The sequence below is a fragment of the Austrofundulus limnaeus genome, unplaced genomic scaffold (assembly GCF_001266775.1).
Source record: "Austrofundulus limnaeus strain Quisiro unplaced genomic scaffold, Austrofundulus_limnaeus-1.0 Scaffold298, whole genome shotgun sequence".
Taxonomy (NCBI): Eukaryota; Metazoa; Chordata; class Actinopteri; order Cyprinodontiformes; family Rivulidae; genus Austrofundulus; species Austrofundulus limnaeus.
Window position 1 is genome coordinate 436,241 of NW_013952700.1, and position 16,735 is coordinate 452,975.

At 39.1% G+C, this 16,735-nt stretch overlaps 1 protein-coding gene across 1 annotated transcript in view; it reads right to left on the reverse strand.

Annotated features, from left to right (window-relative positions):
• adgrf3b (adhesion G protein-coupled receptor F3b) overlaps window positions 1–16,735 on the reverse strand; it is a 30,110-nt gene that overhangs the window by 593 nt on the left and 12,782 nt on the right. Inside the window, exons 8-13 of the mRNA XM_014021595.1 lie at window positions 16,011–16,213; window positions 13,342–13,527; window positions 9,884–11,194; window positions 6,764–6,805; window positions 5,423–5,452; window positions 5,263–5,337 (exon numbers count right to left, since the gene is read on the reverse strand). Coding sequence (XP_013877049.1) covers window positions 5,269–5,337; window positions 5,423–5,452; window positions 6,764–6,805; window positions 9,884–11,194; window positions 13,342–13,527; window positions 16,011–16,213 — 1,841 coding nt within the window. The 3' untranslated portion in view covers window positions 5,263–5,268. The remainder of the gene's footprint in view (window positions 1–5,262; window positions 5,338–5,422; window positions 5,453–6,763; window positions 6,806–9,883; window positions 11,195–13,341; window positions 13,528–16,010; window positions 16,214–16,735) is intronic.

The following is a 16,735-nucleotide window of genomic DNA, read 5'->3' on the forward strand; positions in this document are numbered from 1 at the left end:
ATAAAGAAAACAAAAATAAAGCTTTAATAAAAACAATGTAAGTCAAGTTTATGGCCAGATGTGATAGAAAACTAAACATTTCATGATGCTCATTGTAATAGGTGTGCCACAATGTTTGCAGTATACGGTACTTCTATTAGTATTATCGTGATTTGTTTTGATCAAGTTTTCTGAATTGTTTTAATAATATGTTTTTTTTCTTTATACACTGAATGTTTATTTTACTAACTTCTCATCTAAGGATGTGCATTGCAAACTGACCTAGACTATAAATGCTACAGTGTATGTGAAGTGTATTATACAGAAGAAAGGATTCTGTTTTATTCCAGGACATAGGGTGCATGCAGTTTGCTCATTATGTAAAACAYGATAAGTGAATTTTTGGATCAATTTGACCAGAATTTTGTTTACACTTCAGAATAGCTGAGAGAAAGGTAAACTGTTCTGGTCTCCACAACCCAGAAATGTCTTGTTGTTCCAGTGTCAATGCAGTTTGATGGTCAGAAAAACAGGGTTTTAATGACACAATAATCTTGGAAACTGTATGACTTGAGTTTTTTTGGGAGTGAAGACTGTTCAGCTGATGTTCCAGTTCCAATAAAGCCTTGATTTGCTGTCACCTTGGAATTGAGTATTTTATCATTTTGGCTTATGGTTAAAGTTTTTATTGAAGAATACACCACTTTAAATAGTATTTGTTAAATCGTAACCCTTGTCTTAATGCTGTATTTATTAAGAATACGTAAAATAAAATATAGAAATATGGACTAAGTTAATGCTAATAAATAACACTGTTTTCCCTCTTCCGAGCTGCAGTTGTCCRTCTGTTTTCTGCCGCTTATCCGGGGTCAGGTCTCGGGGGCAGCAGCCTAAGCAGAGAGACCCAGACTTCCCTCTCCCCAGCCAAYTGGACCAGCTCGTCCGAGGGAATCCCARGGCTTTCCCAGGCCAGCCGAGAAACATAGTCCCTCCAATGTGTCCTGAGTCTTCCTCTGGGCCTCCTCCCAGTGAGATGGGCCCRGAACACCTCACCAGGTAGGCCTCCAGGCGGCATCCTAACCAGATGCCCGAGCCACCTCAACTGGCTCTTCTCGACGTGGAGGAGCAGCTGCTCTACTTTGAGTCCCTYCTGGATGACCGAGCTTCTCACCCTATCTCTAAGRGAGCGCCCAGACACCCTGCGAAGGAAACTCGTTTCAGCCACTTGTATCTGCAATCTCGTTCTTTCGGTCACTACCCAAAGTTCGCAACAGCAGATGAGGGTAGGAACGTAGACCGACCGGTAAACCGAGAGCTTTGCCTTCTGGCTCAGCTCTTGCTTCACCACGACAGACCGGTACAGCGCCCGCATCACTGCAGACGCAGCACCAATCCACCTATTGATCTCCTGCTCCATTCTCCCCTCATTCGTGAACAAGACCCTGAGATACTTAAACTCCACCACTTGGGGCAGGACCTCCTCCCCGACCCGGAGGCGGCACGCTACCRTTTTCTGGCTCAAGACCATGGTCTCAGATTTGGAGGCACTGATCCTCATCCCGGCCTCTTCACACTTGGCTGCAAAGCACTCCAGTGAGAGCTGGAGACCACGATCTGATGAAGCCAATAGGACCACATCATCTGCAAAAAGCAAAGATGTGATCCTAAGGTCACCAAAATGGATCTCCTCAACACCTTGGCTGCGCCTAGAAATTCTGTCCATAAAAGTAATGAACAGAATCGGTGACAAAGGGCAACCTTGGCGGAGTCCAACTCTCACCAGAAATGAGTCTGACTTACTACCGGCAATGCGGACCAAGCTCTGGCACCAGTCATACAGGGACCTAACAGCCCGAATCAATGGGCCTGGTACCCCATACTCCYGGAGAACCCCCCACAGGAGTCCCAGAGGGACTCGGCTGAACGCCTTCTCCAAGTCCACAAAACACATGTAGACTACTTGGGTGAACTCCCATGCACCCTCCAAGACCCTGCTAAGGGTGTAGAGCTGGTCCGCTGTTCCATGACCAGGACGAAAACCACACTCCTCTTCCTGAATCCRAGATTCGACTATTTGACAGACCCTCCTCTCCAGAACCCCCAAATAGACCTTACCAGGGAGGCTCAGAAGCGTGATCCCCCTGTAGTTGGAACACACTTTGCCCTTACACCCTTTTTAAATAGGGGGACCACCACMCCRGTCTGCCAATCCAGGGGAACTGCCCCCAATGTCCATGCAATGTTATAGAGTCGCGTCAACCAATGCAACCCCACAACATCCAGAGCAGAGCCTTAAGGAACTCTGGGCGAATCTCATCCACCCCCGGCGCTCTGCCACYGAGGAGCTTTTTAACCACTTCGGTGACCTCAGCACCAGAGATTGGAGAGTCCGACCCAGGGTCCTCWGKCTCTGCTTCCTCATGGGAAGACGTATCGGTAGGATTGAGGAGGTCTTCGAAGTAATCCGCCCACCGACCCACAACGTCGCGAGTTGAAAATATAGATATATGGACTTAGTTAATACTAATAAATTACACTGTTTTCCCTCTTCCTTGCTGCAGTTGATTGAAACTAAACAAAAAACTCAAGATAACAGTAATATAGTGAAGTTTGCATCACTCTTTTATTTGCCCCATTTTCTTAGGTACATAGTAACCTTGAGGTCTGTTGTAAGTTGGTTCAATCAAGTTGGTTTATGATGCAAGAAGGCTCTACAGAATAGACTGAGATGCAAACTAAGTCCTTTTGTAAAAATTTAATAAGTGATAGACCTTAAAAATCAACAATCCAGTGTTTGCTTGTAGTGCTGCAAGATTTTAGAGGTTTGAGTWACTTTAGGTGGAATACATATCATCTGATGAAGTTGTAATAATTAACTGACACTAATCCTTCCTTCTTTTTTAAATAGGGAGTGGACTTCAACYATAATACTGTTCCTGGTTGATAACWTAATTAGTGTAACACAATAATTTTGTAGACATTAAGAATCTTGCTGAAGAAGTTAAAACCATCTAATTTGTTAGACCACTCTTACCTTTGATTACACATATTTTCTGTAGCATCACGTTGATYAGCCTCTTCTATATCACAATATCATTGAAGATTCTTTCATTTTTTATTTTTATTTTATTTTATAAATTTTTATGAACTTTAACCACTACATATTGGGCCTCATGCAAGAACCATTTGTATGCACAGATTTGTTCTTATGTTGTGCGTACGAGTGATTTAGGAGAATTTGTGGCATTCACCAATGTTTTCGTATTCTAAGATTTTTTTCAGGTACGAACAAAATTTACGAGTGGTCCAGACCTGTCGTATATTTTACCAGCAGTCAGTCTGCTGTTATCCAGACGGGTTTTCTTCATTAATAACTTTATATTTCATTAGTTTGAAGATATTTTGAGTTGAAAATAAATCACACTCCATAATTATAATGACAATAGGCTATTCTGCTTGAATTAGAGTTATAATTTTAAATGTAATAATTTAGACTAACAATATAAATTGTCCGTCTGGCCGGCTTATCCACTATCGGGTGGGGCAGGAGGGCAGCAGGAGAGACCCCGCTCTCTCTGCAGCGACACTTTCCAGCTCGTCCTGGGGGACTCCGAGACGTTCCCAGACCAGAGGAGGTATATAATTCCCTCCAGTGAGTCCTGGGTTTTCTCCAAAGTGCCAGACTTATTTTGAAAACATTTTAAAATGCTTATTTCAAACCCACATCTGAGACCACCGCAGCGCGCGGGGGGGGGGGCACGGTGCGCAGCGCTGCGGCTTCTGAATAAATGAAAATGATTTAACACGGTTGTTTATACTTTTAGCAGCTCTTTTTTATCCCACAGCTGACCTGCTAAAAATGACAGATTTTCTTTTCTGGATCTCTGACAGACGGACTTCAATCTCTGAACTCGTAAAGTTCTTTTTAGTTTTCGCTGCCATTTTCATGAATGGACACTTCCTTGTACCTGAGGCAGGAAACACAGCCTTATATGGTGTTTTTGGGGTGGTAATTATGCTAATCTCCTCTCGCGTGCACGAGCAGCTGGATACGAACAGGTGGAATTTACGCAGCTCATTTACACACTTTTCCTGAAGATAGAAGAGTTTGTTGAATCTGACGTGACATGTTCGTACGAACCCTTTGTACGAACAAAAGTAAGAGAAATTTAAGATAAGAATACGAACATGTTCTTGCATGAGGCCCATTGTTTTCTTTAGTGCATTCCAGTATTTTTCACTGAGCTTCTGGACAGCCTTGGCCAAAAAATTCTAATACTTGCAAAACCAGTCAGTACTTTATGTTGAACAAATTCCTGGTATTAATATACATGTACCATTAAAAATTTGATGAAAAGAAAGTAATTTTGTTACAGTATGTTAGCCTTCTGACCTATTTTTTAACATACATAATTATTTTTAAATTTAGGACTTTCACAGATCACAGAACTGATAAAACTTTAAACATGTTGTGTCCCATTTACTGCAGAAGTTTGAACTCAGATCTTGGAATCACATCACACCAAACCTGAACATGTTCTAGCTGAAGTTTGGAAAATCAATCAAATTGTCTAATAGTTTTCCTCAGTAAGATAGCTAAATACTATTAGCAAAACAAGTTGAACACAATGAATTTTCTGTATTTTATGCATTCAAACCATTTAGCAACATGTTTCCTAATAGTGGTTAGACAGTACAGCATGTGACTGTTTATTGAAAACAAAAGTGTCAGAAAGAAAAATATACAGGTTATTACTGCAGCTATTATGCACAGCCATATAGGATTTTGAGGACCAGGTTGGAAAAGAATCTTTGAATTTCTATGTTAATTTTCAGATTCAGATGGTGTTTAGGTTCATTTTTCCATGTAGGAACTTGAAATTTTCAATTTCAGACTGAAAATAGAAAGCAATATTTGAACWAAAACTTTAAAAAATTTTGTAACATCTTGACAATTGTAGTTAACTATGTCTTTCATTCAGAAATCAGCTAATGTACTTTTTTTAAAACCAGATCAAATGGAACCATTTTTCTTTGGTTGGCTGTTGCATCAAAATAATAGTAACACTTTCAGTTAAAACGAGTGTGGCAATGAAGACGTAAGCTTTACATCAGTTTCTGTTTATATCCTGGTGCCACAACCCAAAAAACAGCTACATTGTTTTTTTACTAAACATCTTTTTTACATTAAATATAATTATGAACTGTAGGTCTTTTCAGATGAAAATAAACACAATCAAGAAGAACATAAAGGAGAAATCATAATACTAAAGTACAACTGACCTTTTCTCATTTGTCTTTTGTGTAAGTAGTTGATGTCAGTTTCTGCATGCTATCGGTTTCTCGTCCTGTTTTAGCCTGAAGGTAGATGTGCACCAAATTATTCTGCTTGTTTCTATTATTTTACAGTTAGATTTTGAAGCAAACTTATTAAAATACTTACCATTATGATCCTATAGAGTTCATCTCTGACCTGATAAAAACACAATACAGTTAAAAACAAACAAGAGAGAACAACAGGGATGTAACAGTCCTATGTCATGGTTTACTACATACCTGTAAGGGTCATAGGTTAATATGTGTTTGGTTAAACAAGAAGAACGAAATGCTAAATCCTAGTGATTTTTTCCCTACTTTTTTTAAATCAGAAAACTTTCCCAGAAACAGGTACTGAAAAAAACACCATTGATATGGGGTATGGTCTAAAAAAAAAGGGGGGGGGGGGGTAGGCTTTCGAGTGTTTTTCCTAACCAACTATTCTTTGTTAAATGTAATCTTTCCCTGCTTGTTTTTTGTAGGAGCTGTTAACTAAGTGCAGCTAAATAAAACACACTTCAGCTTTTAGATGGAAGCAGTGACCACCTGTGGCTAAACCATGGTGAATTMATGAACTTATCCCAAACATTCGTACTAAGCCATCACAATGTGGATATATGTAAGACRGACCATTACACCCCTAAAGCAAACATATTAAAAATAGCTTCAATACCAAATATATTTAGTAAAGACTAAACAACAGAGTTACGTATTTTCAGAACCCAGAGAATTTTCTGCCACAAAATTTCTGCTTTCAACAAGTTATTAGCTGTGTTTCCATTGCAAATGTGCGCAAAACTTTGTCGATATTCTGTTAATGTCGAAAAACAGTTTTGCAACTGCAGTGTTTCCATTAAGTAAGATATGCTATTAAAGTAACGTGTGAATAAGTTTGTTCTCGAAATAAGTCATTACAAACATAGCGGCAATGGATGTAAACACATAGCATGTTGCTACCGCGACACTAGCGCTCATCATCAGAGGAGACGTTGGCGTCTTTTATCGAGGTTTTCCAGCGACAAGCCCCTACTTGGGAGCGGCTACGTATGCTGAGTTTTTGGGAAATTGTAGTTGGTGAGTTTACTACTTTATTTTACTACTTCAGTGATTTTACTACTATTTCTACTTCCTGTTATCTTCTTCTTCGTTGTCTTTTTCGCCAGTAGAAACAGCCGGTTGTTGATCACGTGACTCCCGTGATGTGAAAAAAAGTGTTTCCATTGCAGTTTTGCGAAAAACACCAATTTCGATACGGCCGAAAAACCACATCATCCTAGCGCAAAAACCTTTTGTCAAAAAATGTATTTTTTCTAAATTAACGTGTTTCCATTGTGCAAATTTATTTTTGAATTTCTAATTTGCACATTTTCATGGTCAATGGAAACACAGCTATTGACTTACACTTACTAATAAAGTTTTACCCAACCTTACTTTACCTTACTGCCCACTGATAAAAACAAAAACCTACCTTCTGCTCTGTGAGGCATCCTGTTATCAAAATGAAGAGACCCTGGAGGAAAAGAAATGAAGTGAAACAAATTTCCATCAGAATTCTACTGAACATATATATTTTTTGAAACTAATAATGTATTACACATTTTCTCCTGTTTCACCAATGAATTTTACCCACCACTGATTTACAGTGAGAAGGGTCATACTGACTGAAATTCTTGTGTGGTGTTATAGTTGTGCTATGGAGACTGTTTCAATCTTTTGAAATGGAGTTCTGTGGAAAAGCAATGACCCATCAACATTTGACTTGCTGTGGATAATTTTTTGAACAACCATGGTTTRGAGATACAGCGGGTAAAGTAAGTATTGAACACGTCAACATTTTTCTCAGTAAATATAWTACTAGAGGTGCTAATGACATGAAATTTTCACCAGATGTCGGTAACAACCCAAGTGATCCATACATACAAAGAAATCAAACCATAAATGTCCAGAAATGAAGTTATTTGTAATAATGTGGAATGACACAGGGAAAAAGTATTGAACACATGAAGAAAGGGAGGTGTAAAAAGGCATGGAAAGCCAAGACACCAGCTGAACTCTCTCAGTAATTTGAAAGCAAGTCTGCCCCTTGTCAGTGCAAGTTAATATCAGCTGGTTCAGTCCCAAATGATGGCCAGGTATCACACAAGAACCATCTGATGATGGGTAAAAGTAAAGAGCTCTCTCAAGACCTTCACAACCTTATTGTTGCAAAGCATAATGATGGCATCGGTTACAGAAGAATGTCTAAACTTCTGAAGGTTCCAATGAGCACTGTTGGGRCCATAATTCAGAAGTGGAAAGAACATTATTTCACCATAAACCGACCACGACCAGGTGCTCCTCACAAGATTTCTGACAGAGGAGTGAAAAGAATTATCAGAAGAGTTGTCCAAGAGCCAAGGACCACTTGTGGAGAGCTTCAGAAAGACCTGGAATTAGCAGGTACGWTTGTTTCAAAGAAAAGAATAAGTAATGCACTCAACCGCCATAGCCTGTATGCACGCTCACCACGCAAGACTCCACTGCTGAAGAAACAGCATGTTGAAGCTCCTTTAAAGTTTGCTGCACAACATTTAGAGAAGCCTGTGAAATACTGGGAGAATATAGTCTGGTCAGATGAGACCAAMAYTGAACTGTTTGGATGCCAGAATACACATCATGTTTGGAGGTCAAATGGCACTGCACATCAGCCCAAAAACACCATACCAACAGTGAAGTTTGGAGGTGGGAACATCATGGTGTGGGGCTGTTTTTCAGCATATGGTACTGGCAAACTTCAAATAATTGAAGGAAGGATGAGTGGAAAAATGTACAGAGACATTCTTGATAAAAATCTGCTTCCATCTACCAGGATGATGAAGATGAAACGTGGCTGGACATTTCAGCAAGACAATGAGCCCAAACACAAAGCCAAGGAAACTCTCAGTTGGTTTCAGAGAAAGAAACTAAAGCTGCTGGAATGGCCCAGCCAATCACCTGACCTGAATCCAACAGAAAATCTATGGAAAGAACTAAAGATCAGAGTTCATAGAAGAGGTCCACGAAACCTTCAAGATTTGAAGACTGTTTGTGTGGAAGAATGGGCCAAAATCACACCTGAGCAATGCATGCCACTAGTTTCTCCATACAGGAGGCGTCTTGAAGCTGTCATTGACAACAAAGGCTTTTGTACAAAGTATTAGATAAATTTCAGTAAGTGTGTTCAATACTTTTTCCCTGTGCCATTCCACATTACTACAAATAACTTCATTTCTGGACATTTATGGTTTGATTTCTTTGTATGTATGGATCACTTGGGTTGTTACCGACATCTGGTGAAAATTTCATGTCATTAGCACATCTAGTAATATATTTACTGAGAAAAATGGTGACGTGTTCAATACTTATTTTACCCGCTGTTTATACCACAGTGCAGCCATAAAAAAAAACAGGACAGAGCCAGAGGGGTGGCTGGAATGGCAAGTGCCACAGCTGGCATCTGATTGGCCACCCCAGGTGCTACCCCTAAATGACTGACAGGTGGAGTGGGGACAGCATGTGGCATCAAATAGTTGTATTGCCTGTCTGTTTGTAGAGGAACTTGTCTTAAAATGGTAACAATCCCATTTACATTTGGCTGTGCTTGGACTAGCCATTAACACTTTAATCCTGTCAGACTTTAGCTCTGTTTTTATAACTAAGGCCAGTCAAAAAGCTTTTTACAAAATTTAAGAATGTTGGCACAAAGGTTAGATAAATGTTAAATTTGAATCTGCTGACCATTATAACAAAGGGCGGTGGTCTGTGGTGGTGTCAGGAAGAGTATTCAATGTAAAAACAATACCCAACAGTTAATTCACCATGATTACCATGATTACCCTTTCTTAATGGGTAATCACGTAATCACCGTGATTACCCATTAAGAAAGGGAGCAGCTGAAAGAAAGAAGTTGTTTATAACTTTTCCACAAACCCCACTCAAAAGATCTGATTTCTCCCTTTGAGCAGACAGAACATTCTTTTACAATGTCCTGATGCATCTCAGTAATCCAGGTAGAAAAAAATCAAAAAGAAAAAATAAGTAGATCCTCTGGATGGGTTCTTCTTCAGTGAAACGTTTCGTCTCTCRTCCAAGAGACTTCTTCAGTCTGATGAGTTTCAGGTGATATCAGCCTTATAAGCACTGAATCAGGRCCCCAATGATACCCAACACAAAGAGGGAAAGAAGGACAAAAACAAGGGGATGTCGAGCCCCGCTTGCATTCACTACATACACATAACACGACACAGGTCAGGTGATGGGGCACATGACCCTCTATGAACAATAGAGCTAATCAAGCCTATTGTAAGATGATGGCCCTATTTTGCATGTGACTGTCCATGTGGAGGCAGTGCTTATAAGGCTGAGTTCACCTGAAACTCATCAGACTGAAGAAGTCTCTTGGACRAGAGACGAAACGTTTCGCTAAAGAAGAACCCATCCAGAGGACCTAATAATTTTTTCTTTTTGATTCTTTTACAATGATTGGATGTTTCTGGCTGAAGGGAAGGTAGTTTCATTTATGCAACTGTAGTGTCAACTTTCAGTTTGTTGTGAATATTGCTCTATTTACCTGAAAAGAATTGAGGATGGTGAAAGTGTAGTTAACAATTTTAAACATTGTTGTCCCCTCATCCAGGATGTAAATAAAGAAGCCAAGAATCCACGTCACTCCAAACACAGGTGTTAGAAAGACCACCACTTTAAGAATGCTTTTTGCTGTCTCCTTGTCATCTGCCTTGCTGCTGTCAGGTACTGAGGTCTTCACCAAGGTAACGATGACAACCACCATAGAAAAGAGGTTTGACAGAACAATGGCATACACTGGAAGGAGAAAAGCATGAATAGAGCCTACCAAGAGCCTTTCATATACTAACCAGCAGGTTTTCCTACTATAGTAATCCTTGTTGGTGTATTTGTAATATACATAGCTGGTTCCCACCAGTACCATTGGGACAACATAGCCTACAATGCTGGTGAGGAACATGAACACTCTCTTCCTCACAGGGCTGAAAACAAAGATGAGCTGGTGGACAAGCATCACACTCAAGCACAACATCCAGGTGAACATGGCCAAGTAAAACAGGTGTTTGCACACTGTAAAAACAAAGCACCAGGTGTCACTGATACTATCAGGAAAGGCTGAAGCCAGGAAACTGCAATCACCGAGCAAGCGGAACACGGCAATGTTGACTATAGATGTGTGACGGAAATGTGACAGGTTTGTCTTTGTCACAGCCGACCATACAAGATGCTCAATGATGAGGAAGACTAACAGGGAGAAAATGGACACACCAAGCCCAATATAAGTGATAAGGTCGAGGGATTCAGAAGATACATTGGCGCTTTTGGACATGAGGACAGAGAATGAAGTCAGATGGTTGCACTCGCAAAGAGTTTGATTATTCTCAGTCATGTTGGCAATACATCCCCGATTTGACCAGTCGCCTGCTTCGGTGTCCCAGAAGACGCATAAATGTTCTGTAGCATCTTGTTGCTCATCTGGAAACAACATTTGAATCGTGATATTTGAATCAGTGTTGTTAGTCAGGGTGGCAGACATCAAGATGCTGGTGTGATTTCTGCCAGGGAAATTGTTGTTTCTCAATTTTTCCATTAGATTTTTGACACCCATAGTTTTCATCAGTCCACTGGTCCTGTTCATAGACACTTCAACGCCAAACACAGTCATGTCACAGTCATCACTTGAGCAGAATTTAAGTTCCAGGTTTGTGCTGTTGAAGCCTTCGCTCGTGTTCACCTGGATATTCTTCACCAACGATTCCACAGAGTAAAGATATTGTTGTGACATTTGGTAACGGATGTTATCATTTACCCCACTCCAGTTTGAGCCGACCATATTGCTTGCTCCTTCAATTAAATCCTGTAATGAAAAAGAAATAAAATACAATGTGGTAAAATTTACAGAAGTAATGAAGTTTCAGAAAAATCTGGTCTTTGCTCAGCACACAAATATGCCATTCACATAGCTCAAATGTTGGATAAAAACAGACTAAACTACACTAACATGAAAAACAGCAGAGGTTTAATATTAGGTATTGTAGCATTCTTTCACCACAACATGTAAATTTTTCTCCATCTTCTGCTATATGACTTGATGTCATCGCTTGTAAGTTACAAACTACCGTATTTATTCATGTATAATACGATCTCATGYATAATACGACCCCCCTTTTTTTAGCTTAAAAAGCATAAAAGATTTAATCCTCAAACTACCTCCAATTTCATACAGACTTCAAGATTTTTCAGCCATTGCAGTCTTTATACATATCAGTAAAATGATCATTGCACTGTTCATTTTATTTTAACAACATATGTACTAAAAGGTATTTTGACAACAAATACTGTATATATCAGCTGTAGCAGCATCATATGAATTCTGGCATTTTACACATAGTCCACCAGGAGGCGCCAACACAAAAGTCAGAGACTTCACATGAGATTTGGGCCATTTTGTGGGGAAAAGCAGATTACTTCCTACTTGCGAGCACCCCCTCTGGTGGGGAAACGTTTTTTCAGGGATACAAACTTTTTCAGAACACCGGTAGACGGCAGCCATTACAGACGAATGTGTTTGTTGTTGTTCCAGGAGCGGCCCGGTCACAAGCTAATGTCATTAGTTCGTTATCATTACAAAGCTGCAGGACTGTCTTTTTCCCCCTTTTGTCACATCATGTTGCCTGCCTGGATCTGTTATTATCTCGCTCTGAGGTATGAAGGAGTGTCAGAGGTAAGGTCGTTTCAACTGCTTTTCACTACGTGCTCTCATGTCCAGACTCAGGCATTTTGTGAATGAAGCCGATATTTCAGTTAAAATACATAAGTAAAAATATTTATCTGAGTACAATACTACCCCCTAACTTTATGGTTGATTTTATGGATTAAATTTTAACTATTATACATGAATAAATACGGTACTTATGATTATTTGACAGATCGACACTTTAAATATGATTAGACTAAACTGTTTGTTCAATACTATTCCAATCAAATAGAATATGTCTTTATTGTCATTATAAAAACGTGTTGCACAAAAAAGATCTAAAGTGCTATTCTTTCCAGCAGCATTGGGTGATATAACCAAAACAAACTCATCACCATAAATTGTAATATTTAGCTGATAATAATCAATATAACGATTAATAGATGACAATTGCACTTGAATGTTTTGGACTCTAAATCAGTTACCCTATGTTCTAAAATTATACTTACAAAACATCAATCAAAGTTAATTCAAAAGTCTATTAATTAAAACCCACCTTTCCCACAATGTGGAGTGGCAGCACATCGTTAGTAATGGAACATACTACAGCTTCACATGCAAGCTTGATAGTGAGTGTGTTGCACACAAAAATACATTATCACGAGGCAGTAATTGCAAGTAATTGCAAATTGGCTAATTGGAGACAGTTTTTTGACAAGCAATTGCACACAATGCAATTTTACAGATTACAAATAAAACAATAAAAAAATACAATAAATAGAAACAAAAATTAAAGCTTTAAATAACTTTAATATTATTAACAGTRATAACACTAAAAAAAGTTCAAAGTTTAGTTCAACGATGGCATACAGAATAACCTATGTTTTTATGTAATATAAACTTCTTTTTTCATTTCGGCTGCTCCCATCTTCAGGGGTTGCTAAAGTGAACTAACTGTTTGAAGATATGGTAGTTTTATTTAACTTTAACAAGTTTTTTTATTTGACATTGTTATTTTAGTAAATGTTTTTTATGTTCATCTTGACTCGAATAAACTTAATAACATTTAATCGTATTTATTGAATGTCATTCTCATTGTCTAACAGTTTAGTATTGTGCATTGTATGGTTTTGTGTTTACACTTTAGTCAAAACAGTTTTTTTGTATTTCTTCTTTCTTTGTTGTCAAATTGACTTGTGTTTGTAGAATAAAATAAAAGTTGAGAACTCTCTAAAAAGTTTAAAAACAGGCATTCTCTTTTAAGTTTTAAGCTGTGCATATGTCGCAGTAAACATAAACGAGCTTACTGGAAACACATCCTCATTCAAGGTCGTAGTCAGTGATGCGCTGGCCATTATCCCCATGATGGCAATGGAAGCACTGATGTCTGCAGTGTCATCACCGGAGGCAGAATCTGAGGCTGTGTTGTTTTTAATTCCTGCAAATATATCCTGTGCCACTTGCTGGGTGGCCCCAAGTCCATTCAAGAAGTTCTGGGGTGAACACAGTAATAAACAAGTATCAGTATGCTAATAAAAAAACACACAAAATAAGGATGAGTTGGCCTCAACATCTGCCAGCCACATGGAGTAGCTCTTTTGAGCTTAATATAATTTGTGTAGACATTTTGACGAATTCATTCTGAAAAGACTGAGCAGGATGGCATGTACTGAAAACAAGTGACATCAATGGCAACTCACTTTGTCTTTCTTCTTTTGTGCATAGAATTAGGTTAGCCAACATTATCTTTTTCAAATTCTCATATTTTCATACATGTATTTTTTAGCTTAAAAATAGTTTCTGCTAATAGCGAGTCAAAAGGCTTGCATATAAAATTTGGGTCTTTATCATCTGGRTTGCTTATACTCAGTGGTGGGCTCAAGTCCACTAAAGCGCAAATCCGCTAATTGCGGACCTAAATATTTCATTTGCGCTTTAGCAGACTTACTAATTTTTATAATTTAWAAGCGGATTTGTGCTTTCTAAAATTAAAATGTAGTACCWCTAATAACTATCTGCCAATCATTATTATCTTGAACAGCGGAAGGTATGGCTGTCAATGAATCACAACATGTGATCTATCCAACAGGGAACGTATATACATCCTTGTGGACTGTTGCTTTCGGCCACGGTTCTGATTTCCCATAATGCTTTGTGTCTGCTTACGTAGCAGGAAGGCAATAGCGAAAATAGTAAACATTTGTAATCTATTCTAAAATTTTGTATGTATTGATTTATTTTACTTTACAATCGGAGCTCCCTTTTTTAAAAAATAAAGTTTAAACGCTGGAGCTCAAAAGCAATCGGCCAACAGGGTGTTAGAGACTCAGAAAAGATTTAAAGATGTTATGCTAGTGAAGACTGACATCTAGTGGTCAACYGGAGCAACTACATGGAAAACGTCCTAATCCAGGTAGAAAAAACCAAAAAGAAAAAATAAGTAGGTCCTCTGGATGGGTTCTTCTTTAGTGAAACGTTTCGTCTCTCCTCCAAGAGACTTCTTCAGTCTGATGAGTTTCAGGTGAACTGGGAAACTTTAAAATCCAATGGAAACATGAAAAACTTTAAAATCCAARCTCTTATTTTGAAGGGAAGATARTTTCCTGTTCTCCGTGCTTTCGTTTCCCGTCACAAATCAAATCCGTCATGTACCCAGAATGCATCGCTTCAGTTTTCCAATAAACAGTTTTAAAATTACTTTATTGATGCTTCTTTAATRAAAAATCTACAACAAACAAAAGACAAAGACAAAGAAGCAGCAGAACTAGCAATCCTCAACAACATTTTAATTTTTACACCAGGAGCCAAAGTTCTGTTTCAGGAAATCAGATCCCCAGCAATCGGCGGTTGTAGGATTAAGCTGTACAAGGTAAAATGGTAAATGGTACTGAACTTATAGAGCGCTTTTCAAGTCCCTCTGGACCCCAAAGCGCTTCACACTACAGACATTCATCCATTCACACTCACATTCACACACTGATGATGCCAAACTACACTGTAGCCACAGCTGCCCTGGGGCGCACTGACAGAGGTGAGGCTGCCATACATTGGCGCCACCGGACCCTCTGACCCACCATCAGTAGGCAAGGTGGGTGAAGTGTCTTGCCCAAGGACACAACGACTGAGACGGCTGGACGGGGGATCGAACCAGCGACCTTCTGGTTCCAGGACGACTCACCTAACCACTCCGCCACAGCCGCCCCAAGGGTTCATACACCKCTAGTTGGCAGTATTGTGCATATTGTACATGAATTGTCAGCTAGTAAGTGTCAAATTGAACCTGTGCTTTAAAATTAGCATCCACTAAATTTTCTATGAAATAAGCGTTTTTGAAGTTGCGGACCTAAATATTTTCACATATGTATGTACAGTATATATATATGAGCTTTAGAAATTGCAGAGCTAATTTTTGGATTAGCGCTGCCCACCACTAGAGATGTGACGTTCGCGAACGACCCAAATCTTTTGAACGGCTCTTTACAACGAATAGGAGCCGAATCACGGGCAGTAACGAGCCATTTGTGTTTTATTTCTTTTATTCCTCATACAATCATTATTTTTTCAATCTTAAATCGCTCCCGCTTTGCTTTTTAACGAAAAACAGGCAGAGTTGTGGAGTACAGAAGCTCACGGGAAAGGAGGAGGGGGGTTTCCGCTTGACAAAACACATGGTTCCACCCACGTGATGGGATTACGTCATTATGTACGGCTACGTGATCACGTATTTACCTATGTGATGATGTAATACGTTCAAAATCGAATGGCTCTTTTGAACGGCTCTATGAAACAAACAGCTCCCCAAGATCCACATCTCTTCAAAGAGCCATTTATCCCATTTCTACCCATCACTGCTTATGCTAATCTCTTTTGCTTATGGCAACAATAAATTTCCACTCCATAATAAAAAAGACAGTGTTATAGAGCTGTAAACTTCAAAGCTTTTCACTGAACTGTGAACAAATAAAGCTAAACTTACCGAAGCTGCATTTGCAACTTTTCCAAGCTCTGCATTGATGCACATAGAATAAACGATGTCCCATTGCTGGCTTTGGGTACAGTTACGTGATTTTTGTCCAACTCTGCCCGCTGAACATGTTTTGTTAACAACATTTATTCCTGTTGGAGTATTTGGCCACAACTCGCCATTGAGAATTTCCATCTTGCAGAATGGATCTTTCGCTTTAAAAGGGGTGTTGAAGGYGGTACGTGTTGATGTTGATGTTCAGATCAGTTGAAACATAGTTGCGAAATTAAGGAAAAACAAACATTCAGAGTGACAACATTTTTAAATGCATTTCARTACAAGTTGAAACAAATTGTTTGTTTAAAACCACTGAACTAGAGAAACACTGGAATGACCAGCAACAGCAGAATCTATGCTAATGAGTAGAGAATTAGTGCCACCATATTTTCAAGAGTTACATATAGCAACATGGGCATGCTTCACTGCCAGAATGACAACAGATCATCAAATTCAGAAAAAAAAACCTAAGCAAAGTAGTCAAAGTTTTGCCATTAAGTGTTGTGGTAGTCAAAGCTAGTACTTCAAAGAATGAGTCAAAAAAAAGTTCAGCAATCAAAGCATTTGTGCTAAAGTCATTAATTATCTATCCCTGTAACGATTAGGTAAACTTCTTGAAGCACGAGTGTTTATGTAGGTGTGTGTGTGTGTGTGTGTGTGTGTGTGTGTGTGTGTGTGTG